Source organism: Labrus bergylta, chromosome 6 (assembly GCF_963930695.1).
Source record: "Labrus bergylta chromosome 6, fLabBer1.1, whole genome shotgun sequence".
NCBI classification, from domain to species: Eukaryota; Metazoa; Chordata; class Actinopteri; order Labriformes; family Labridae; genus Labrus; species Labrus bergylta.
In genome coordinates this window covers 27,932,658-27,957,099 of record NC_089200.1, presented here as the reverse complement: position 1 = coordinate 27,957,099, position 24,442 = coordinate 27,932,658, and the positions used below count along the sequence as shown (strand labels likewise).

The window sequence follows — 24,442 nt, the reverse complement described above, 5'->3', positions numbered from 1 at the left end:
CGGTTAAGTACCATCACAGTGACTGACATCATCTCCTCCCTGTTGCCAAACAAGGAGACGCATCCAAATTCTAAATGAGCTGGCATCATGAGAGTCGGCCGCTTGTCACAGCTGCAGTCTGGACCACAGCAGGAGGAAAGACGTCCTGCAGAGAACAAACAAACACTACAGGATTATGAAAGTGGCAGAGCACTAGTTTCTGTTTCCTAATGTGTTTACTGGCTCCCAGTGGAGAGCTGGAGCTGGTGGTGTCGATCACTGGGATTGATGTGGAACTAAACATGGAGGAACTCCCAGTGAGGGTTGTCAGGATTTTTAAACTTTGACACGATACTAGTAGAAATACTTATTTCAATATCATTGAACGAAAATCCAATCCACCCAATACTGGTGTAGGCAAACTTCTGCACGCTGTCTAAAGTGCACAAATACAAAGGCAGGGTTTCTGTACCCAAACGTTTCAAAGTATTAGTACAAAGTAGAGTAGAGTACAAAGTATTTGTACATTTAGACAGTCCTCTCTCTCTTTTGATTGTGGCACTTTTTAGTTAAAAAATGTCTAAAGATCTTAAGTATTTAAAGCTTCAATACTTTTCATTTCTATCAATCATTAAAAGAACAGGGATGGTATTGTTTAAAAGACGCTTCGTATTGGACATTTGAATAACCTTATCTCCCAGTGCAGGTTAGCATCAGTGTAAGAACACTTCAGGCCATTACTGATACAATAAAAGATAGAAAACTTACATTTTTAATATTACAACCACTAAAAGTATCAGTAAACACTCCATTCAAGTTCCCCTGATTCTATACAACAGAGTGCACCGTGTTACACTCACATTTAAAGGCAAGACCCTTACAGATGTAATCTTGGTGGAGGTATAAAAATTAGCTTTTAGTGGAAAGATACATTTTTTTCAACCAGTTTTAATTTTGGATGACTTTTATTGGAATTGCTTTAAAAGGAAATATCTAAAAGCCAAAGTTCATCTATGTTTGCTCTTATCACAGCTGATTAAATATTGAAAAGACAATAGACATGTTGAGTGAAAAACAATAATATAAAAAGTAAGCAGAGCTGTCAGGCTCATGTACTTGACTAATCAGTCAAATGTTCTGCCTGAAATGTAATGAAAGATGTTTAGTGTAGCCACATATATAAACATAAACACATAGATACGTACACCTTTAACCTTTACAATAGTTAAGAGTAAATACACTGAGCTGCAGCAGGGTGATCTGTTCAGACTGATTAAAGAGTCTTGATATCAGAACAGGTGCAACACAAACATATTTCATGGGAGGATTTCTAGAAGGGAGTCTGCCACCAACACATGGTGCAAGCAGACAGTTTCCACAGTCGTGCTCATAACACCGAGCAATAGTACATTCCTTCATAAGTACGTGTATCCAAGTCAGCGAGTGTTTTTGAGTGACCCAGATAAAACCCAAATAGCTGCGGTGCTTAAGTATTTTTTGCAAAACAACAAATCCAGAGCTTAACTCTGAGGAAGTGGACGCAACAGGATAAGACTTGAATAATAGACAATAACAAAACAGTTACAGTGTGCATGAAGAAAACATTATAACAACTCTCAGAGGCAGACAGACATGATGTCAGCATGCTTAATTCTCTAACTGGTAATTTAAGATCAGTATGTGGTTTTTAAAAGATCTCTTTTTTTGGCTGTTCTGTTCTTTATTTGACAGTTCACAAATGAAGATTCAGGCAGGAAACAGGAAATGGAGACAGCTGCTTAAAAATCCTGCAACAAAGGCCGCTGTCTGCCAGCTGTACCAGCAGTGTTGTTGTTATGCAGCATAGATTGATACCACTCAGCTAACAGGCCACTTTAATCATACAGTTTTATGATTTTTAATGTCAAAATACAGGCTAATATTTATGAAAATATCTATGGGTCTCTCTAGGCAGCTGCTTTGTCTTGCCTTATTAGCTGACTCTGGTGTTTCATTGCCTTCAAAAGGATACAGATATAAGCATGAAAAGTAAAGAACGTGTCTTTCAACAGTCTCATTTAAGATACTGTATATAGCGTTCCCCTGGCAACTTAAAGTGTATTTAAGAAGCCATTTATCACAAGTGCAGTAACATCTTCATCTTACAACATGACTGATGAGATCTGAACCATGATATGAACTGTATTTAATGTGTGAACCTGGCTGCTATGTTGTCAGCATTATGAATGTTTTTATGCTGTTTTATGTATCTGAAGGCAAAGTTCCCCCTCTGATGGACAATAAAGATGTATTCTATATTCTATACCGTGTCTGCCTCTTGTCATAAGGCTCTGTGTTGTGGGTAATCCAAATAATAATATAATGTATACTTTATTGATCCCGCGAGGGGAAATTCGTTTTTTTTTGTATTTATTAGCATTCAATACGTTTTAGAAGAGTTTGCATCATGTGCATCGTTCTTACCTCCATATTTAATGAACTTTTCTCAAACTTTTAGGTTCCTCCTGTCCTGACTGCACAGCAGGTTATTCCACTGACAGAAACCAACACTTTCAAACGGTCATTGATAGAAACTGAGACGTTTGTTGTTGAGTCAAACTAGAAACCATGCACGCCACAACATGTACTAATACTTCACGTTGACACAGATCTTGCTTCATGACGGTATAACTACTAAACTGACGGATAAGCTAATCCTAGGTTTCATCAACAACACCTGAACACCTGTCATCTCCCAAATGTAGTGAATTCAGTAGAATACAAAATTCACCTTTCGTAGAGCTACTCAGATTAGTTTGAAGATTGTTGGTAGTCAATGAGATGATGGGAAATAAAAACTCAGATGCACACAAGTGATAAGAATCCAGGGTGCTGTCATGACCAGGTACACAGGGAGGGATATGACTAACAAAGGTTTCATGTTTCATTTAAATATCCAGTATTGAATAAGACCAAAACCAAGATGAGGCTCAAAACTGATCCGAGGCAAAGAATAATGTACAGCAAGGAGTCCATTACAAGGAATGAATCATTAACAGGAAGTGGAGCTTATTTGTTTTGATCGATTTATATCCTTGCTTCAAACATAAACCCAACTTTGAGGAATATATACATTTATAATAATACAAAACCTGAACAACATAATGGACGGCCATATTTAAACCAAAGCAAACTGAACAAAGAACTTCACCAACTCCTTGTCTACTTTTTGTAAAATATCTATTTTGGGGCTTTTTATGCCTTTATTTGAAACATAGGACAGTGGATAGAGTTGGAAATCAGGGAGAGAGAGAGAGAGACATGCAGAAAAGGAGCCACAGGCTGGATTTGAACCTGGGTCGCCCACTGTACATGGTGAGCACAAACTAACCACTTGGCTACCGGCGCCCCCTCCTAATCTACTTTTAAACAACTCTAACAAAAGTATCTACCCAATGTCAAAAGTAGAGAGATATAAATGCATAAATAAAATGATAAATTTAACAAGCTATCCCAATCTTTCTTTTTCTGGACCCAAAATGTTTCTTTTCTAAAATATATGAATATGTGTGTATAAATATGTGTGTATTAAAAGAAAAATATGGAAGAGATTGTTGAGGGAGGTCTATCATGTACATTTAAAGTACAGACTGGAGCTGCACTGTAAAAAAAATAAATAAAAACGACCGGTAAGTTGGAAAACTTTCAATTATTTGAGGTGACATAAACGTATAATATGGAGTTAACACAACATTTTCATAGACTTGAAGTAAAACTAACTTAAAATGTTATGTTATTATGACTTTTTGTTTTTACAGTGTATCACTCACAGGTTGAATTATAGTTTTAAATCATCAATCAGTGTCATCTCAGACTTTGTCCTTTTTTATACGTTTAAAAAAAACAGTTCTAGGGATCCCTTCTCTTAATCAATCATGATCTGTCTCTCTGGTGATCCTATGGTTCTAACGTCATTATTATTAGCTTTTAGTTCAGTCTCTTCTGTACTCGTTCTGAGATTGAAAGCTTCATACTTCACGTTGAACAAACTTTTGACTGTTTTTGCTACTTTAGTTTTTGTCAATTTTGAGTTGTTTTGAATGTTGTTCTGCACGTGTGTGAATAATGTTTCCTTTAAAAGAAGACACTATCAGGGTGAAATGTATGACTCATTGTGATTAATGTTTGTGTAAGATGTAAACAAAGGCCGTTTCTTTAACCTGCTGAAGGATGTCTCGTCTGACACAACTACCCTGTTAAAGTGTTTACAGGTATTTCAAATTACAATAGAGAAATAATCCATATTATTGCAGATGTTCTTGTTTACTTTTGTAGGTCATTTAGAGTTCATCAGTGTAAAACCAGACTGTTTCATCATAACCAGCCAAAGACTCCTCACAGGAGTGACCTTAATAAAAAATAAATAAAAGAGACAACATAACAAACGATACGTTGTTTATGAAGAGTTAAATGAAGACAGAACCCGTCATGACTTTGGTAATAAGACATCTTTATTAATCATTTGGAGAGACATGCTAGATCTCTGTACAGTGTGAATGAAGAGCCAGCTCTGGACTGATCAGGTCTGCTGCTTAGAGCTGTGACCCCCCACCCCTATCTTCTAATGCAGACCCTCCACATGCACACATTTGTTGCATTGCTTGGTCCATTAAGGGGGAATGTTAAACTGGGTGAGGTGTTTTTTTTATTTAAAATAAAGGGGGGAAGGAACGTCTTTAGTAACTAGTTAATCATTTATCCTCGTTGAACAATAAACCTCCAGTGATTCATTTCTCAAAAAGATCTCTCCTTATGAGGCCGAGTGCTCGGTAAGGCGAGCAGTACATTCCTGTTTGAGATCATAAATAAAACAGGGTTCATGTGTAATCATTTCTCTGTTCATTTTTAGGGATTTTACATTTAAATTCCTTCCTGACTATCACTTTTATTATTCCCAAAACCTCTAGAAAAGTGTGTCCCAGACAGTCAAGATCTGCTGTAATGTTTTCTCCAGCTCTTAGTTTTTTCATCATTTGGCTCGTTATGTGGGTTAGAAATGTTCACTATTTTAACACGAGTGCTCCCCTTTTTTTGGACATGTGTGAACACTTCATCAACAAACAGATCTACTCTAATATGACAGAACTCCAAAAGTCCTGGAGCTGAAGACGTTTCTTTTCTTTTCTTTTCTTTTTTTCAGTTTTTTTTATTTTTAGATTGACATTTTCTCTCTAACTCTAAAACATGTTCTTAAAAAGTGCAGTAAGACGTCACTTCAGAGACAACTCAGAGTAGTGTTCTCGCCTCTTCACCACCAGCACGTCATGATAGCTGGCTCTAACATAACCAGAATAATACAAATCAAACAACACTGCATAATGCCAACGTCAGTAGTCAGTTTAAACACAAGCAGCAAAGAAAAGCTCATCTCAGTGGGGACACCTTACGTGACAGTTTCTATGACAACCAGACAACTTTTCCATTCAGTGACTGTACATTTACAATGAAGCGTTTTCTGAACTTCATATTCACCTGAAAGGTCTACATGTGCAAATTAGTCTTCTGTCAGAAATGAAACAAAGCACTGTTTTTACAATGTTAGACGTCTGTTTGATCACAGGACCGGCTTTAAAGTCTACAGATCACCACGCAGAGAACGCCACACGCTCCTCTGTGACAACAAGGCAAGAGTTATGGATCTCCACTGCTCACGTACAGCGAATGTGCAGACTACCACGATCACAACTATACGAGATACCACACAATAAAACAACAGATGTCATAATGTTGTGAGTGTGGAGTCTGAGGTTTTGTTCACACTGCAGCCAAACCGCATTTGTTTATCAAATCAGATGTTAGACAAACGCTCCACACTGTCATTAACAGGTCAGGATTTTGTGCTCAGACTTCATCGTCACTGACGCGGTGGAGGAGATTTTGTGAATCCTACCAGCTTCCCAAAAGGGGGATTTTGTCTCAGATCACTTTGACAGAATGAGTGAGATAATACTCCCGTTCTGAATTAAGATCCAATGACTGTGAATTCAACAGCTTTAGAGTTTAAAGCTCCTGTGAGGAACTTTCTGTCTGGCGCCCCCTTGTGGACAACTCTGTACATCTCTTTTTTTAAACATTCAATTGTAAATGTTTGACTAAATGCAGCTGTGAATCATCTCATCTGAAATCTGACCTCCATGCCAGCTGTTAAAAACAATGAAATTAGGGTATATAAAAAAATCAATCTTGTTGCTGATGGCGGTGTAGACTTTTGAAGGTCATAAAGAGACATCAGTATTGATTTTAGTCTGATTCAGAACAAGCTAAAGCTCGTCACGGGCTTTAAATACATTTGAATGAAAGACATTATTGTAATTAAGACATTTGCCAACTTTTGTTTTACAAATCTTAGATTTTCAACTAACACACAACATTAGTCTGGCATTGTATCATCAAGGATTCATACATAGCTGTTAATAAAGCCATGTATGTTGCAGCTTGATTTGCTCTCTTGAATTCTTTGAGGCCCTCTAGTCACATCAGCAGGATGCTTTGTGCAGCGTATCAGCTGCTGAACAAAAGGGAATGAATGAATGTATATTTTCCATCCATTCAGTTGTCAAGCAGTGGTTTAGCACCGTGATGCACCGCCATCATCCTGGATTTAACATCTTTGATGTGTCACATTGGAACTGATACTTTAAAATCTAATTGGAGCAACCAGTGCCATGACTGGGATTCATTTGTAAACATCTGACTAAAATTGCATTATGAATCACTCAATGTGCGTTGCAATGGTCGCATATCATGTCCAGACTTTCTAAAATCCACCTGGAACAATCTGGGTTTGACAGAAACACTGGGCTGGCAGACTGAACAAAGCCTTGTACCTCCTGCAGACTATGTGTGACCTAAAATGTGTGGTGATGTGGCAATAATAAGACGACTCGGCAGTGGCCCTCAATACAGCTGCATTCTAATGTTGCCTATACAGAAAGCACACATTTACACACACGCACGACAAAAAGATACTCTGAAGTCAAGTATACAAATCCAGTTCAACAGTTTTCAGAAACATAAGGACATGGACTAGTCATTATCAGAGTGCATTAAGTCACTGGTGTTACGTTACCATTTTTACATATTTGTGTACACTGGTAGACAGTACCTATGCTGAAAAACTAGGCATGCATTAGATACTCAAGATGTTACTGTTCACTTGTTCCTGTGCAACTAGAACACAAAATTATGGATCGCACGTTGACAGGAGGCCCTTTAAATGGAAACGCTGGGTTACAGATAAAAACTGTTTCAGTATAATCCTTTACATGATTAAATGTAAGGGGTTAGGAAGAAGTGACATCTGGGTAATAACGTTAGGAGGGCCGCAGTTGATCCTGTCATGAGTCAGGATCCATAAAAATGTGTCTAAAACAATCCGTTCTCATCAAGCCCTCGAACAGAGCTCAGTTTTCTGCATCTCTTAAAAAAACAACCTTTCCAGAGAGATTTCCCTGAATATACAAAAATATACAAAAAAGAAACGGGGGAAACTTCCTTTTCGACTTAAAAAATTCCATCCACATTCACAACTTTTGCATCTTTTTTTAACATCTTTTTCTTTCTCTTTTTTTTTTTTTTTTTTGCAAGTTGTTGGACTTTTTGGCAGTTTCATTAACAAAGTAGGCTACACTACTTCAGAAGCAAATTCACATATTGCTAGTTCCAACAGATGACCAGTAGTCAGTCAGGTGAGGAGGCCAGATTCTCAACGTGCAAAAGTCAACTGCAGGTTAACCAATAAGAAGCAACATAACAAGCAGGTGGTGTAAATGAGGATGTTCAGAGATGTATTAACAGGAACAGCCACCTTCAGTCGTCTGCGGCTCCTGCGGTTTGTCCAGCTTGATGTCGATCACTGGAGGAGAGCGTTAAGAAAGCTTTGGAGACACTTTGTGTTCTTTTATTCAGGGACATTCAACTGAAGGGAATCATCTGATGATAGTCATTCTTTTAGAGGGAAATCAAACCACAGTGATGGGTTCTCATGTACGTGTTATTCATTTTGTACTGGGACTCAAAGCTATAAATATGTATCTTCTAGTCTGGGATATGAAAGAATACAGAAAAAATACTTAAATGTTAAATAATTTTTGTTTTGAAGTCATGAAACATCCCTGGTAGAGCCAAAATAGGCGTTTCTTATACTGCCATGTTTTTGTAGTGTTTTGTATCCACTGTGGGCGTCGCTGACTACAGCTCAGGTAAATACTATAAGAAGTCACTGTCTAGGTCAGGAGTGTGATCCTGGAAAGTTTGCCGTCACTGTAAGGGTGTGGATATTTGTTTGATTTAAGGTAAGGTGACTTTTGAGTCAGGCCTCCTTTTACACACAAACGACAGCACAGAACAACACATGATGAAGTGACAACAGTGATCAACACTCAAGAGAAAACAAGATACAGTAACCCATCCTAAGAAGAAGACAAATAAAAACAAGATATAAATAAGAGTATAGCACCAATCAGTAAAACATGATAAGTAAAAACAAGATAGAAATGAGCCATTGGTAAGATAAAGGAAAGACAAGATCAAATCTGAAGAGATCAATACATAATCAATAAATATAGTATAATTTCTCCTAATGCATTGCTGCTGTGTTATATCTTGTTCATCTCACTGATAGCTGCTGGGACAAAGCTGTTCTTTTATCGTTAAGTTTTACAGGATGAAACATTTGTACCAACGTCCAGGTTGGAGGAGCTGAAATCCAACATGTAGAGTGGGAGTCATCTTTGAAAACAGAGCTGGATATCCTCTGCAGCTGTCTGATGTACAGGGATCCAGGGTTAAGCTGTGACTCTCCAATCAAACAACTGGATCATTTTCACAATGTTTTTTGTAATATTTAACAGTTACTGTTTTTAATGCACTTTGATTAACTTTGTTGTGCTTTTGGAGAATAGAAAGTTTGAATCCTCAGGTGGCACATCATTTGTAAAAGGCTGATTGCAAACTGTGGCAAAGTATGTCAGGTCACTCCGGGATCAGGCATCTCTGTAGTTCTGTACTAGACTGACCCAAAATACAACCAAACAAAACTACAAGGTGTATGTAAATCATACAGTCACAAATAAGCTGATATAATGTAGAAAACCCAAATACATCTTACAACATACTGAATTAAAAAATAAAAGGGAAAATCCAAATTTCACATATTTTTTTTTACTTCTATTTACTTCCTGTTTTCTTTATGTTTAAAATATGTATAAGAGAAACAGGAATGCCCAAATTTCCCAGCTGGGAATAATTAAGTGTTTCTGATTTGGGTTAAAACTTGACGCGAGGCTAGTTAGGGTTAAGTTTAAAATTGAAGATTTATTTTGGAAAAAAAACTATAGCCTTGAAGAATTTCACTGAGAATATGATCTTTTCAAAGATCAATTTACAGAGGGAGTGCCAAGACTGCGTTTTTAACAGAAACCTGTAGTACTAATTCACAACCACTAGATGGTACCATTTCTACAATTTTAGTTAAATTTAAGACAAGCCAAAAACTGTTCTAACAAAAATACACTCAAAAGTCAGCAAAAGGTGTTATAATTTACTAAAGCTTGTTTACACAACTTGTTTGACAAGTTTCCTGACGTGTATTCTGTAAAAACAAAAGTATAACAGTTCTTAAACATGGTTGGAGATTAGTTAGTGGAACTAAGTACCATACAACAATCCTTCTCTACAAACTAATTCTAGCTCCACAGGAAAGCCTCCTCTCCATTGTTAGTGTGGTAATAAACTGAGAATGGATGCTGGCTAAAGCTGCTGGCTCTGCTGTGCTACAATTAAAGCTGCTGTACAATGGAGTGCTAATGAGCTGCTGCTGTTAGTCACAATGATTTTGCACAATTCAGATAAGGTGTTATTCCCAGTCGTTCCTCCAGAGTGTGTTTGGTGTTTAGCAGTGACCTCCTGTGTTTTTAAGAAGACGAGGTGCATCATGACCCAGTGCATGTTAATGGGTCCATGCAGGACATGAGGTGAGCACATCAGCAGCACAATTTCCCTTGGTATGAATTTTTTAGTTGAACATTTTGCATACACAAAGAGCAGGCCTACGGATGCAGTGGCCTACATATTGCAGTGTTAAAGCAGCCTCCGATCCTGCAGCCTTTATTGTGTGTTTTCATATTTTATGGTCTGCCATCAGCTCATGCTGACATTTAAAGGGTGGTCTTTAAACATTTACTCATGTGTTCCTGTATGGATTTGCTCTCGTCTTGGGGCTAAAGGCTTATCTCAGCAGCCAACATTTCCAAACCAAATGAGCTGCCTCAGTCCTGAATGTGTAAGATACCTACATGCATGTGCTTGTGTGAGTCTGTGGAAAAGTAGACACAGTTTGTTGCATTCTTGAACAAAGAGTTGTGACACCTGTTACAGGTGAACCCTGATGTCAATGGGTCAGAGGATATCCCCTGCCGGGATAGACCCTGGTGAGGTGAACAGTCAATCACAGGGCTGTTAGAGGCCAGCAACCATTCATTAACATTCACTACATTCACATCTACGGGCAATTAAGAGTTACAAATGAACCTAATGAGCACGAGAGAACCTGGAGGAAACCCACACATGAACGGGAGAACATCAGGGTAATACGAGGAAAATAATGTTCAGAACTATACAGCACAGTCTTTCACATTACACCTAAACATTTGATTTACAGAGGCATTGATTGGAACCATCTCTAAAAACCATCTTAAAAGGATTCAACTGGACTGAAAAAGCAGAGCTGTAACATACATGAGTCTAACTAACTGAAGCGTTTGTGTTTTAGGGCATCTTAACAGACTGTGCATTTCTCTGAGCATGTTTAGGGGATTTTATGTTGTTTTCCCTTTAATAAACCGTATTCTACGATAAATACTGAACACTGCTGTAATTTTCTTCTATCAAGTTTAACATTGACTACTTTACCATCATTGCAATAAGATCACTTTAAAGAAGGATGTTGTAATCTAAGATTGAAGCTCTGCATGGAAAGGTGCTGTTGGTACTTCATAAAACTTATTTTAAATAAAATCAGAGAACTTTCTCTTTCAGGCCAAAATGAGTCTGCAGTGATTTTGCTCTCTGAAGCTCTCTTATTAACACAGATGACCCTCGCTCTTGATCTGGGTCAAGCAGCCTCTTCCTTTTTTCCCTCACTGCAGACCTGCAGAGGTGATAATAACCTGTGACTCCCCAAAAGGTTCTCAGAAACAAGAGCAGAAGACGTCACCCCGTAGGCACTGGCATCCACCATAAATCAGTGTGACATGGCTGCCCCCAATTTAAAACCAGCAATTAAAGAGAGCACCGAGTCAACGGCGATGGGGATGTCCACCTTTACCATTAAAAACTTTAAAAAGCCTCCGTCTCTGCCCAATCTCTCAAAGGAATACTCTCACTGCTGAACTCTGATTGTTTATTTTTATGATTTGGTCACATAATGTTTGGAGTCAAATATAGTTCTGCAGGTTGAAACTCATTTGCTGCAGGTTCTTTTTTAATTTTGTCTATCTCTGTACATGAGCACAATTCAAATGATTTACCAAATGACTTATTCTACACTCCAGAACAAATGGGATGTTAAACACACTAAGGTCCCCTTGTTGACTTGTTAAAGTCGTGTGAGAGGAACAGAATATGTTTCAAACACGTCTATTCTCCAGGTGGATACAAGTCAAAGATTCATATACTTTTACTACTGCCTTCATTTTACCTGTCAAACAAACCATATTCTTTAGTGTATGTTAACTTACTCACTTTTCCTTTAAGGTTATTTGTATTGATTATTTATAATCCATATGTGTCACTCATCTTTTTTTAGTCTCATAATCCTTTACATTCTTTGTGTTTATTTATGCATATATAGATATACATATACACTGTTGTGAAGGTAAATGGTAAATGGACTTGAGCTTGTAAAGCTTTTCTAGTCTTCTGACTACTCAAAGCATTTTTACACTGCAGGTCACACCTCCACACTCACACAGCAGAGTCTGCTATGTAAAGAGACCGTCAGAAGTAAGTAATCCATTCATACACATTCATAGGTGGCTGAAGAAGCGGCGGGAGCAACTTGGGGTTAAGAGTCTTGCCCATAGCCGCCCTATATGGTGGTACGTGTATCATAAGTTTGTTATATATAAAAATCCTTTGCAACATTATTGTGTGGTTTGATGGATGCATAAATTCAAATACATAACACTTGCATATTATTAATTCATACATATTCTATATTTTTTCACTTTTCTTTGATGAAATTTGATTTTTAAACACTGATGCATACGTTATTAGTTTTGGGGGATTTTTTGTACTTGCTTTTGTTTTTAAAATTCAGTTTTAAACATTTTATGCAGTGAGACATTTCTCTGTGCTGACACAGTATTGGGCATTTATAAAATAATGTATGACAGCCATTCCTTAAATGAAATACAACCTCGAACATGAAAAACATCATTCACCTTATGCCTCTGAGTTAACCTGCTTTTGTTGATGTTTAAGAGCGTTGTGTGTTTGTGAAATATAAAAATCTTTAAAAGCAAGTGGAGGTGACAATAAAGACACATTCAGGCTTTATTACTTGCATGTACGCATCCCAGACTAGCCTACATCTGCCCCTGCTCACAGCTAAATCAATACTATTCACAAAGCAATAACAAGAGAGGAGCAGCTCCATTAAGTGACAATGTCAGCAGAGGCACAGAGCTGCTGACAAACTGTCATCACCTGCCATCCATCACCGCACCTCCACCTCCACCTCACACAGCCACCAGCCACCCCCCCCCCCCCCACCATCCATTCAACTCATTAGAGGAGAAATGAAAATAACAGGAAGAGAGATAAAGGTAATTGGCTAAATGTGAGTGATGCTTTATAAACATGAAAATGGCTGAAGTAAAAAGTAGAAGGGGGATGTGAACACTTCAGAGGGCTGTTAGGTCGCTGAGTTTATCGCTGAGGCTGAGCAGTTTGCAAACACTGGATGTCTCGTGGTAAATGATGAGTGTGTTATAATCAGAGGGAGACAAATGTAGGCATTCCTTCTCTACACCAAGGTCAGCCACTGAGTTATGTTTACGTCGTGGTCGATAAATACGGCAGGCTTCATCATACAGATCCTGTGAGACGACTTTAAACTGAAGGACTTACAGTAGTGCCGTATACACATGGCTAAAAACAAAGAGTGTTTAACAATTCACCTGCAGTTACCATAGAGATGGCGCTTTGCTTTGTGTGTTAGGAGGAGATGAAGGACTGCTGATGCGAGAAGAGAAACAGATACAAAGTTAAAGGCTCAGTTTTAATCTTTTGAATAAGACTTCTCTAGACTCTGAGATGTAAGCAGACTCTCAGAGAAATGAGAGTAAGTATTAGAAGTATTAGGTGATTCGTACACTTCTTGTTTCAGCTGCTGGATCATACTGTGTGTACAGATTGTTTAAGTTAGACCAGAACATAAAGGATGGGTTATGTTTAAAGGAGCAATATGTTACACTGACACCCAGTGTTTAAAACTGGTACTGCAGTCACAATTCACAACATTGGAGTGAGCTGTCCTACGCGCCCCCTCCTCACTAGAGTCAATGTGCACGAAAGGTTGCCATGTCACTGAAGCTTCAGTGTTTAGCCAGCTCTGCTCTGGTGTTGAAACCTTTCTGCGTTCTAACCGCTCTCCATTTTTCAACGCCAAAATGACAAGCCTAAATTCTTGCTGCAGTTTAACTTACTTTAGTCCATGGCAGCTAGTTTACAGCCCCCTCATTATGGGGGCTGAAGTTAAGTTAATCAGGAGAATTCACCTCGACCCAGTGGGAGAGGGTGATGACTTTTATTCCTTGCGATGTGAACATCCATAGACTGTATCATGCACGAGTCTGCTACTATCTTCCATCCGACAGGGATAGTCTCCCGCGGTGAGGTGCATGTGTGAACAACCAGATCAGGAGGATTTCAGGAGCAGTTTTCCTGAAATTATTGTGAAAGCTTATTCCAGATAATAGCACTTTGAGATTAGCTTCAAATGTAAAGTTAATAAAATATATAACTATTATATTTATTAATAGCTCTATAAAGACTTTTGTCTTGCCTGAATTAAAGGCAGAAACAGAACAAATATCATATCCTGTCTATAATGAACCTATTTGTATATTGAGTGTTTAAGAGGGAGGCAGACCATTTAACCTCCTACGACCTGGCGTCCACATATGTGGACATCACATTTTGGGTTGTCTAGACCACAATATTAAATTTTGCTCTACAAGGGCCTGGGGTCCACATACGAGGACTTTATACTGCCTTTATACTAAAAACAGCTTGCAGCCTGCAGGGGGCTATGTTAGTATAATCTTACTGAGTCAGGATGTGTTGGTGGGTTTAGCGCTTGTCTAGCCACATATGTTATAACATGGATAAAATGTGGATCATGACTTAATTCAGAGATGGGTGAATCATCAATATTTAGATGATTTTCTTTCTTTGTGTTTTTATTCTGTAGTCTTTGTGTCTCTGGTGCTGTGATTTCAGCAGTGTTTGTGAGACGATGCTTTAATCGTGATTTGTCTGTGAAGTTACATTTTCTTCATAATTTATTTAATGTGTTGTGATTTGTTTTAAAATATATTTCCCCTTAAATACAAATTCATAAAAACTAAGAACACAAGAAGAAAGCTTTACAGACACAGATTGGATGGACATAGTCTCAGATGAACTACATTAGTATATACTCTGATTAAAGTGAATCCTGAGCTGTAGGGTCCAAATCAACACAAAAGGCTTTCTATAAGAGAGAGAGAGAAGTGAGGATCCAATCAGAGTCGAGTGCATTTTCAAAAGTGTTGAAAGCCTCTTTAAGTGAAGAATACAACAATACTCTAGATAAGTCAGAGTGAAGTGTAGGCTGCATTATTGTTTCCCGTGTCAGATGTGGTTAAAGATGTGGAAATCATTGCAGTAGAGTGTCGGTAGCAAAGACAGCCTGAGGGCTCTCTGACATACTGATGGAAATTACAGCTTCAATCTGCCTCAGCTGCTGTATTTATCTCCTTTGACACAAGATACAAACACTTGTGTCTCTGTGTTTTGAGTTATTTCACAGAATCACTCCAAATGAAGTCAAAACAAATAAATTCTGCACTATGTTTGTTTGTAAGGCATGAGTAAAAACTGTGAGACGCTCTCCATAACCGTGTGACGTTCTGATTCTTTGCAGTATTAAATATACTTACTGAAAAATATCTCATCCTTCAATAAGTATATTTAATACTGAAAATAATCACACAGTTATGGAGAGTGTCTCACAGTTTTTTCGGAGAGTGAAACAGTAAAATCTGCAGCCGCTGACAGATCCTCCACAGGTGGAGGTGTGACATGCTCTGTTGACAGCAGCAGATTGGAGGAGCCTGTTATCAGACTTGTGTGCAGCAGTAACACAGAAGAGACTCCTGTCACTGATAAATGAGCAAACCTGCACACCAACCACAGACAAAGCTGTGGACGCCTACTGCCTGACCGACCAGACGTCCCTTCCTGTATTATTAGACACCTGGGGGCTGTGAAACATTTGGTGTGTTGCGTTAATTGAACAGGTAGCTGACACCCATTTAAAGAGATGCCAGTCCACTGACATCAGGAGCGCCTTTCATTTAGAGGCATGCAAGAAGCAATGCTATCACCTTGACGTTAAAATGAGAAATTGTTACCTGTAACTCTGTATTTTAAAACCAGGGTGTTTTTCATCATTTCATGTAAATGGGTCAAAGGATACTCCCTTCTTTGCTTGTTTCTTGCATACTTTCCATTCCTGGAAGAGCAGCTGCCACGCGGCGAAACAGCTGAAAGAAAGAAACCAGGGCGCTTTGATGAGACAAAAGACACGCAACATGAACACACGTCTACATTATCTGACAATAAGCCTTTTAATATAAAGTTCATCATTTCATTTCAAGTGAAAATCTATACCACAGATTATCTAGATAATTATCAGACCCCGTTTGTGTTTTGTTTGTAAAGCATCGATAAACTATTTAACATTTCAGCAAACATTTCAAAGTCTGACACAGTGTGACTTGACTGACTTTGCCTTTTAATATGTGTTAATAATATGTTGCATTGATTACTTTTCATTGGACTTAGAGATGAACCTGCAGGCTTATTTTACACCATTAAGTCCATAAAACATTGTCTACATTTGTAGATGAAAGTCGATGAAGCTCAAAGAACTGACTGTCAGATAACTTACTGTGACCCAACAAGTGTGGGCTGTTCACTTCAGCCCAGTGAAGGAACATCAGTAACTGTGACACCTTTTGTATTTTTGGGTACTTCATATGGGCAATGTACAGTCCTGTTAAAGGATCAGCTGTGCAAAGAAGTTTTACATTTAAATTATATTTTTGATCATAAAAAAATCTATCTATAAACATACGAAACCCTCAAAACAGTGACCATCAGAATCAAAGTCATTTTGAAGCTGTTCTTGTAAAGCCTCAGTCTCTTTGGGCTTTTAGTTAAATTCAATTAAGTAAAAAATATCTAGTAAAGATGTTTACTTTACATAATAGAACATCTGGAAGAGAAAAATAATTTAGTTTGGGCCAAATACAAAATTAAATAACACGATGGAATTAAAATAGATTTATTTATTTAAAATGTTCATGTCTATATTTGACTGAACAGAGTAGGAAATGAAAGAGAGAGAGTCGGGAATGACATGCAGGACAGGAGCCACAGGTTGGACTTGGACCCAGGTTGCCTGCTTGGAGGTACACTGAATGTCCTCCATACATTACGGGGCACCACCTAACCGCAAGGCCAACTGGGGCCCTAATTTGGCATATCTTTTAAAGTTAAAAAGTGAGCACACAGCTGACTAGTTTTCTTGAAAGATCAGGACATTTTAAGGCTGAAAGCTTCAATTTGCTGACACAAGCTCTTCAATCAGAAGTGATGACACAGCCAAACAGTGTGAACACTGCGGCCTTTGGAGGCAGTACTGTGACCTTTGTTTGGCACCACTGTGTTGGTTCCTGGCATTTTGCTGTAAATAAACCGTCTTAAAGTAAGGTGAATAAATGCCTCCACTGTCTGTTGTTCTCTGAGCTGAGAGAAACGTCTGCCAGGAACACCATCCACTGATTATCACGATACAGCTTCCCTTAATCTCTCTGCTTATTAAGCTCACAGACAGTCATTGTTGTCCTAAACAAACATCTGCTCAGAGACAAATCTCTACTGTTAGTCAGGCATCACTTTCTTTGGATCTGAAAGACACACATTTCTACTTATTACTAATTCAACAATGCTACTGATTAATAGACGTAAAAATTGCAAACAAACGACACCTCCCCTCTGCTTACCTGTGTTAGCATCAGGGTATTAAGAAACAAGAGAGCTAACTCAACTCATTGCATGGTTATGAAAATTCCCAGTGGCTTGTTTCCAAAATAAAGTATCCCATGTTACCCAACATTAAGGGGAAAAAAGTATTTTACAGAAAAGCAATGAATTTAGACGTCATATTGGTGCATTTAAGCTGCTCATATACTGCCTTTATAGAAAATTCAATCATTTCCCAAAGCTTGAGAGGACAGTTATTGAACTGATCAAATAGCACATAATAAGAGCTGAACATTAATGAAAGAAATGGATTGTTATTATGTTTAAAATGCTGTATGATTAATGGTTATTGGGAATGATAGTTTTTGCATCACAATTTCTGTTTTAATTGCAAAAAGGCATTGTTTGAAATTTGTTGGGGTCAAAAAAAATATTATTTCTACAATAATAAGAAAAAGATTTTAGGGCCAGAGCCTCAGACCAGCACTGCAGTACTTCACAAAAAAGCTATTTCAGCATACATTTAATCTTCTTCTAGAAATACACATTGGATAATGCACTTGAAATTATTTCACTGATTCATCCAGAGCACAATGTGCCTGAAGTCCCTCATTAGACCCTTACAATCTTTTTGTATCTGGACTCACCTGTTTGACGTTGTAACCTGTCTTGGCGCTGGTCTCTATGAACATGACGCTCAGCTCTTTGGCCCTCTGCTCCCCTTCCTCAATTGTGATTTGCCTGTTGACAGAAGGGAATCATCATTTTAACACGGCAGGTTCATGCAGTAGAGATAATGACCTGTTTATGTTAAATGTTAACAAACTGTGAAGACAAAGCAGAGGTTTATTTTCTCATAATAACACTCGACAAAGACGCAGTGACTGTGATTTGCAGCTCCTGTTATTCTACACTAGTGAGGATAGAGACCGGACTTAATTATCTAATGACTGAGAGTGATTAATTACGTTGTCCTGCAGGAAATTAATAACAGTCCATTTGCAGTACAGTTTAATGACTCTGGCAGTGGTTGTGTGTCTCTGCTGTGAAACTGAGACTGTGTCAGGTGTCCATTAACACAAACACAGAGATCAGTGCAGTCCTGCTGAGTTTACAGCTCCCTAAGCCAGCAGGTTCGTTAAAATCTTTAAATCAACCTGCTACTGGGTCTGCTGGGGAAAACCATGACGTAACCACTCTGACTTCTTTGTTCCTCTCAACACAAAGGGAATCTCAGCCTGACTCCAAAATACCACTGCTTTACTTTCTAACCTCTCAGTGGTGCAACAACCTCACGTTGACAGGTTATCCTGTAGTGCAACGCATCAAACACAGAGCGACATCACAGCAACATGATCCTCTTCTCCTTCCATAAACCTTCATTTTATCACAGCACAGAAGAAAGAGAAATTCAGCCTTTCTGCAGAGAGAACAGAAAACACTGCACTGGAAATGTATTTACATAATAGCACCACCTGACAAGAGTTGCACCAGAGCTGCTGTGGCTATTTCTGGATGCAGGCGTCTGAGTTCCAACTTAAACATAACCGAGGCGTCTTCGTCATCAGACTGGCAGTCAGCGAGAAAATTGCATAATATATGAGCAATATGTGGCACCTTAAAAACATTCATGCACGCTATCGGGCATTTCAGGGTGACAGAGCAGCTCTGTCCTCAGATGTGACATCAGCTCTCAATATACAATACCGTCTGGTTTGGACAGCAATACAGTCAAGAACAGTAGCATCAGTACACCCAAAGTCTTTATAAACGTATAGCGCTCTGGCTTTATCGAACTGATACTCTGATCTGGTATAACCTCAAGCCCCTGTGGAGTCTTTAAATCATTGAGGCTAGTTGCATGAAATTAGAGTAAATTAACTTTAACACATTGTAATAGCAACGTTGAACTAAAGGAGAGAATAGCTAAACTGGATCCTCAATAAACACACAACCTTAAAGTTTACAGTTAAAAAAGTCCCAGAGCTACTTTTTGCCAGTGTACATCCCGTCAGGCTGCACTTAGCCCATGCTGCTTAGTGTTAGATGCACACTACATTTCCCTTACGCAGGACACTTGGGACTTCTAAACTGTCCATCCTTTACCTCACCTCAGTACTGAGCGTCAGTGAAAGCTCCAGCATGGATGAATGAACAAACCAGCAAACACAGAGTTCACAGAGTTCACAGAGGTCTCTCCTCCTGAGCAGCCGATGATCAAAACACACAAAATCTAAAAAATACAATCTCTGCTTCATCTCAAGTGATGTCAGAGGCAGGGTTATCTCTTTTTAAGTCTTGTTGCAGTCGAGCCCCTGAAACTTTATTTACTGCAGAGTGCTCCATTTTTTTTTTGCTGTTTTTAAACAAATAAAATGCCACAAAGATAAAAAAGCATTCCGGTGATTGAAGAAGTGGAGCTTTAAGAACAAGCTCAAAAAGACCCAGCTCTTTCATCTACACACTTACTGATACTGATGCTAATGAGGCTGGGAGATATACCAGTTTTTAACATTCAACAATACATTTTCAAACAAGATATAGAGTAGGACAATATTGCTTATATCAATAAAGTTCATGTTGCATTAAAATAACTTTATAGGTTTCTTTCATGGAGCTTCCATATTTCTCCTCTCGCTTTCTGTCCCTCTTCACCCTGAGTTTGGTCCTTATTGCCCAGCCTAATATGCTACTGACATTAATGATGATAATGATGATGATGATGTTATTGAATGTGTGGTTTAGTTCAGTTTATTGTTTAGTTTATCGAGGATCATGAACAAAACATACATTAATCTCCATAAATGAGAGAAGATGCATTGTACCAGATTAAGTTGATAAGCTAGACTCTACCTGAAGTCCCTGAGCAGGTAGACACATGTTTATGTTGAATAAGATATTCATGACAATGATGATGTTGGTGACGTTGATGATGACAATGATAAAAGTATATTTAAAAAAAAAAAACTTGTGCTTGTATACACCCAGTGCATTGCCTAAATGAAATGAAGCTAGATAGCAACATTGTAAATGCATTTAAATGTGCAATCTTTCTTATTGCCAGCTGGGGGCGACTGAACTGGATGTAAAAAGAAGACCAGTGTTTAAAGGCTTAATATGCGATTTTTCACACTTCAATGTAATAGAAGTATATCCTCTGAAAATAACTCTGTGAGTCATGAGTGTCTACAATGAGTGTAACAACCGAGTCCCACTGTCTGTGATGTTTTCAGAGTTTTCAGAGTCCTATCTTCAGTTTGTTTACATCGCCAGGACGGCCAGCCGACTCCTCCCCTCACGTATAAAAGTTGTTTAATTGAGGGAATAGAGAAAAGAAGAATAACATACTGTACTCACTGCTTAATTGAACGTCACGTAAGCGTTTCTAGATCACGCTCATTTCAGGTAAATTTACATGCAGTGTGAAGATACGAGAATAATAAAGATCGCTAGCATTAGCATGCTAACACAGCAATGCAGCGTAAGTTGTTTTGGGTTCATGCTGGTGATCAAGGGCGACATCTGCTGGATCAAAAAACGCATATTAAGCCTTTAAAAGACCACCTGAAATAGACTCTACTTCTCACATGATTTACCACCTCAGTAACCTCTCTCCTAACGACTTTATGGTCTCGATCACAAGTTTTAAATCTTCCTAAATACAGCATTGTGTCATTTGGTACATTTGCTCTAATGTACAGTAGAAGCTATGTTGAAGGTATGCTTTAACATGTGGCTCTTTGTGATGGAAAAGTCGCTACCACAGTAACCTGGAAAGTGTCTTTTTTTAAATGATAAGTAGTAATAAAAGACACTTATGAATCCACTGTTTCTTCTGGATGTTCATTTTCTCCTGCCTAAATGAACATCCTCATTAATATCACATTTAGCCGTTCACACAAGAACACTGTCTCCCTGCCAGGCTTTTATCTCTTCCTTATATTAAGATGTCAGATGATTTTCATCTCATTTTTCAAGTCAGCCACATTGCTGTCAGATCATCAGCCAAGTCTTTAATCAAACAGAAACTCCACGACTTATTCGATTTCACACAATGTATTTTTCTTTATTTTCACATGTAGAATAAAACATATATATTGTCATCAGTTGAATATGACTGCTGCTATTTAAAGCCTCTGGCAGAGCATCGCAGTACCATAGTGACAGCAACATTTATCATCTCTCGGATGAATGAAACATTCTCTGGCCCGTGCGACTGCGTTTGCATGATGAGTGTCACACATGGTTACCCTCACTTTCCTTCGCAATAAAGGAAAGAAAGGCAGAAGATGTAAAACCATTTTGAAGATTTAGGATGATTGCTCAAGACTTTGTAAGAAACTGGAGTGAGGAAAAACTGCGCTCATTTAGGCAAAATCCTGTTCGTGTCATCCACTCAGCTCTGAGGCTAATTTACCTCTAAGAAGAGGCAAATTAGGAGAAGAGGCTGAGGTGATGTTGATGCCCTAATCGGTTTTATTTCTTTACCAAGGAACATTTACTTTAGCTTTAACTTCCAGAACCCATTAAGAAGCAGCTAAATCGTACTTAAGATAAATTGTTGGTGAATTAAAGGGAAAAGGTCGAGTAGTTGTTAGCTAATTGTCTTCTTCCAAGCTGAACATTTCAGGTTAATTTCACCCAGAATCTTAAGTTCTTAACTTGGCTCTGCTTACAAAATAGATGTAGTGGTAGAACTAACACAAGATGAAGGCTGAACTTTAAGATACTGGTTTTAATCATTGGGTGAGTCTAATTTGATGTCACTATTACTGCATTGTAATAACATTATGGGATACCCCTTTGTTTATTTCTCTAAAACCAGCTCATGCCTGTGGCCTGTTGTTATGGCAGCAATGAACCTTCATTGACAGATCCACAGAGATACAATCTGGAAAGTGCCAACCCTCGCAGTTTTTCTGCTTCCCTTCAGTCACTTAGACACTGAAGACACCAGTTTACCGATGGGAATTTCTTTTTTCACCTCAAAGCGTATGCTGGACATGTTCACACACTAATTTCATATTACCTGCTCAGTATGGCTTCATATTTTACAGCCAAAGTCTGACTTAATGTTCAGGAGATCTATAATCCTTTTAAACCACCGTCATGTACTTCACTATCAGCCTGCAGTTTTTAAAAAGCCCACAGAGATCAGTCAAAAGGTATATGGAAATCTGTTTCAGGAAACTGAAAGAAGTTCTGTTCCACAAAGAAACAGAGCAGAAACCACAGCAGCTGTCCAAACCGAGATAAAAGATGTCCCATAGGACTGTCAGTACTTAACCATAGATTTATGAACCACTTGTCTGTCAGCCTCCATACTGCACCTCAGAAACCTTCTACACAGCTAATGAGTAGTCTTAATTTACTGTATATAGGGAACCAAAGGCTGTAGGATACGTCTGACTTTACCTCAGAAGCTAAACTAAAACTCCATATGTAACAAACTTGAATATGATAGTGAATCAGTAAAGTTGATGAATGTGGCTGAAGTTTGTTTTAGAAATGCATTTATCTGCTTCTGCAGAGATGCTATGAAACACAACGATGGCGGTTGCCACATTGGAAATGCTATCAATCTAGAAATCTTGACCCAGGCACAGAGGTGGAGCTGAGGCGGGCCTTAAACCTCCTGGCAAACAGCTTTAATGCACTAGCCTGTGAGTCCACTGAGCTGTCCCTAATTACCCCTAACTATGCATAACTAAGCCTTAATATAATCAAAAAGAATGAGTTATACAAAATTCAAACCCCTGGGGCGCAGGCAGCGTAGTGGTTAGTACGCGAGGTACAGAGGCTACAGTTCTCTAAGCGATGGGCCTAGGTTCCTTTCCTGCATTTCATGACCAACTTTCTTTCTCACTGATTTCGGACTGTAGTAAATGTCCTATCTCTACTATAAAGGCCCAAAAATCCCCAAAATAAATGCAAAAAAAAGAAGAAATTCCAACTCCTGTACATTTTTTACAGAGAAATAAATTAGTAAAAGAGTACAAAATGTTTTTCGCCTGTTAACATGTTTATTTTTTCTTAAAATCTGTAATTTTCATACGCAGCTTAGTATGTTTTTAGCCTCAAGTGGATGCCTGAAGCTGCAGTTTTAGGCTTAGTTATTAAAGAATAGAGATTTCCACTTGTGTTTAACATGACCCCCATCTTAATTCAGAGTGTTAGGTTCTTTCCTTCTTTATATTTTGTAAGCCTCATAAAGGGGCAGAAACATATGATATATAAACAGACCATATTTTCAGTCTGGGTTCAGTGCTCAAGCAGCAGCTGCACATGTGAACTCAATGGTCTGTATAAAGTGATGTTTTCTTATCTGAATTTTAGTAACTACTCTACTGTGCGGTCTATTTTGGATGGGTCTCTTATGTCAACGAGAAAATGCACCTCAAGAGACTAAAAATGTTCCGTACCTCGGGGAATAACAGATAAGGAGAAGTGGTAATTTTTCTAAACTACTTAAATAAAGTCACAAAAAGATGATCACATGACAAACAAGAAGTCTAAGGAATCTGTCAGGCTGTTGTTGTTGTTGTATGAAACATTTTTTTTTTAAATAATAACTTAACACATTTAATGTTCTATTTTTCTCCTTATGTATGATTTTATGTTCTCCTATTTTGTCTGTATTTTAATATTTTAGCCTTGTATTTGATCAACCAAATCTTCCCTGTGTAAAGCACATGGAGTTGCCTTTGTGCATGAAATGCTATATAAAAAAGTGCTATATACATTAATATAAAGTGTCCTTAAATGTATTATTTTAAGTGCAGTATACATCATTAGTAAATTCAAACACTAATTAATCATCCATTTTAAGGCTCAATTCTCCTTCATCGTTTCACTTTAATACATTTCTGCCTCAATACATTTTTACCCAGTTTCTTAACTATTTCACTTTAACATCATTTTCTTTCTCCTGGTCAGCTCTTTCTGTAACATTAGCATTCTGTAACATTAGCATTTTCATCTGTATTTCCATCTCTATACATACCTATATGTAGAAATGAAAAAATCCTTCCCTTGTGCACACCCTTCTTCATGATTGCTCGAGTGTCACCAGGGCCAAACCTCTGAGTAATTTAACGTTGCACGCCAT

The 24,442-nt window shown here is 38.2% G+C and overlaps 1 protein-coding gene across 2 annotated transcripts in view; it reads right to left on the bottom strand.

The window, feature by feature from the left end:
* Positions 1–4,447: 4,447 nt before the first annotated feature.
* Positions 4,448–24,442, bottom strand: part of rab6ba (RAB6B, member RAS oncogene family a) — a 62,394-nt gene continuing 42,399 nt past the window's right edge. For both annotated transcript variants that reach the window (XM_020631704.3, XM_020631711.3), the window contains exons 6-8: positions 17,982–18,075; positions 15,764–15,830; positions 4,448–7,873 (exon numbers count right to left, since the gene is read on the bottom strand). In XM_020631704.3, coding sequence (XP_020487360.2) covers positions 7,809–7,873; positions 15,764–15,830; positions 17,982–18,075 — 226 coding nt within the window. In that variant the 3' untranslated portion in view covers positions 4,448–7,808. The remainder of the gene's footprint in view (positions 7,874–15,763; positions 15,831–17,981; positions 18,076–24,442) is intronic.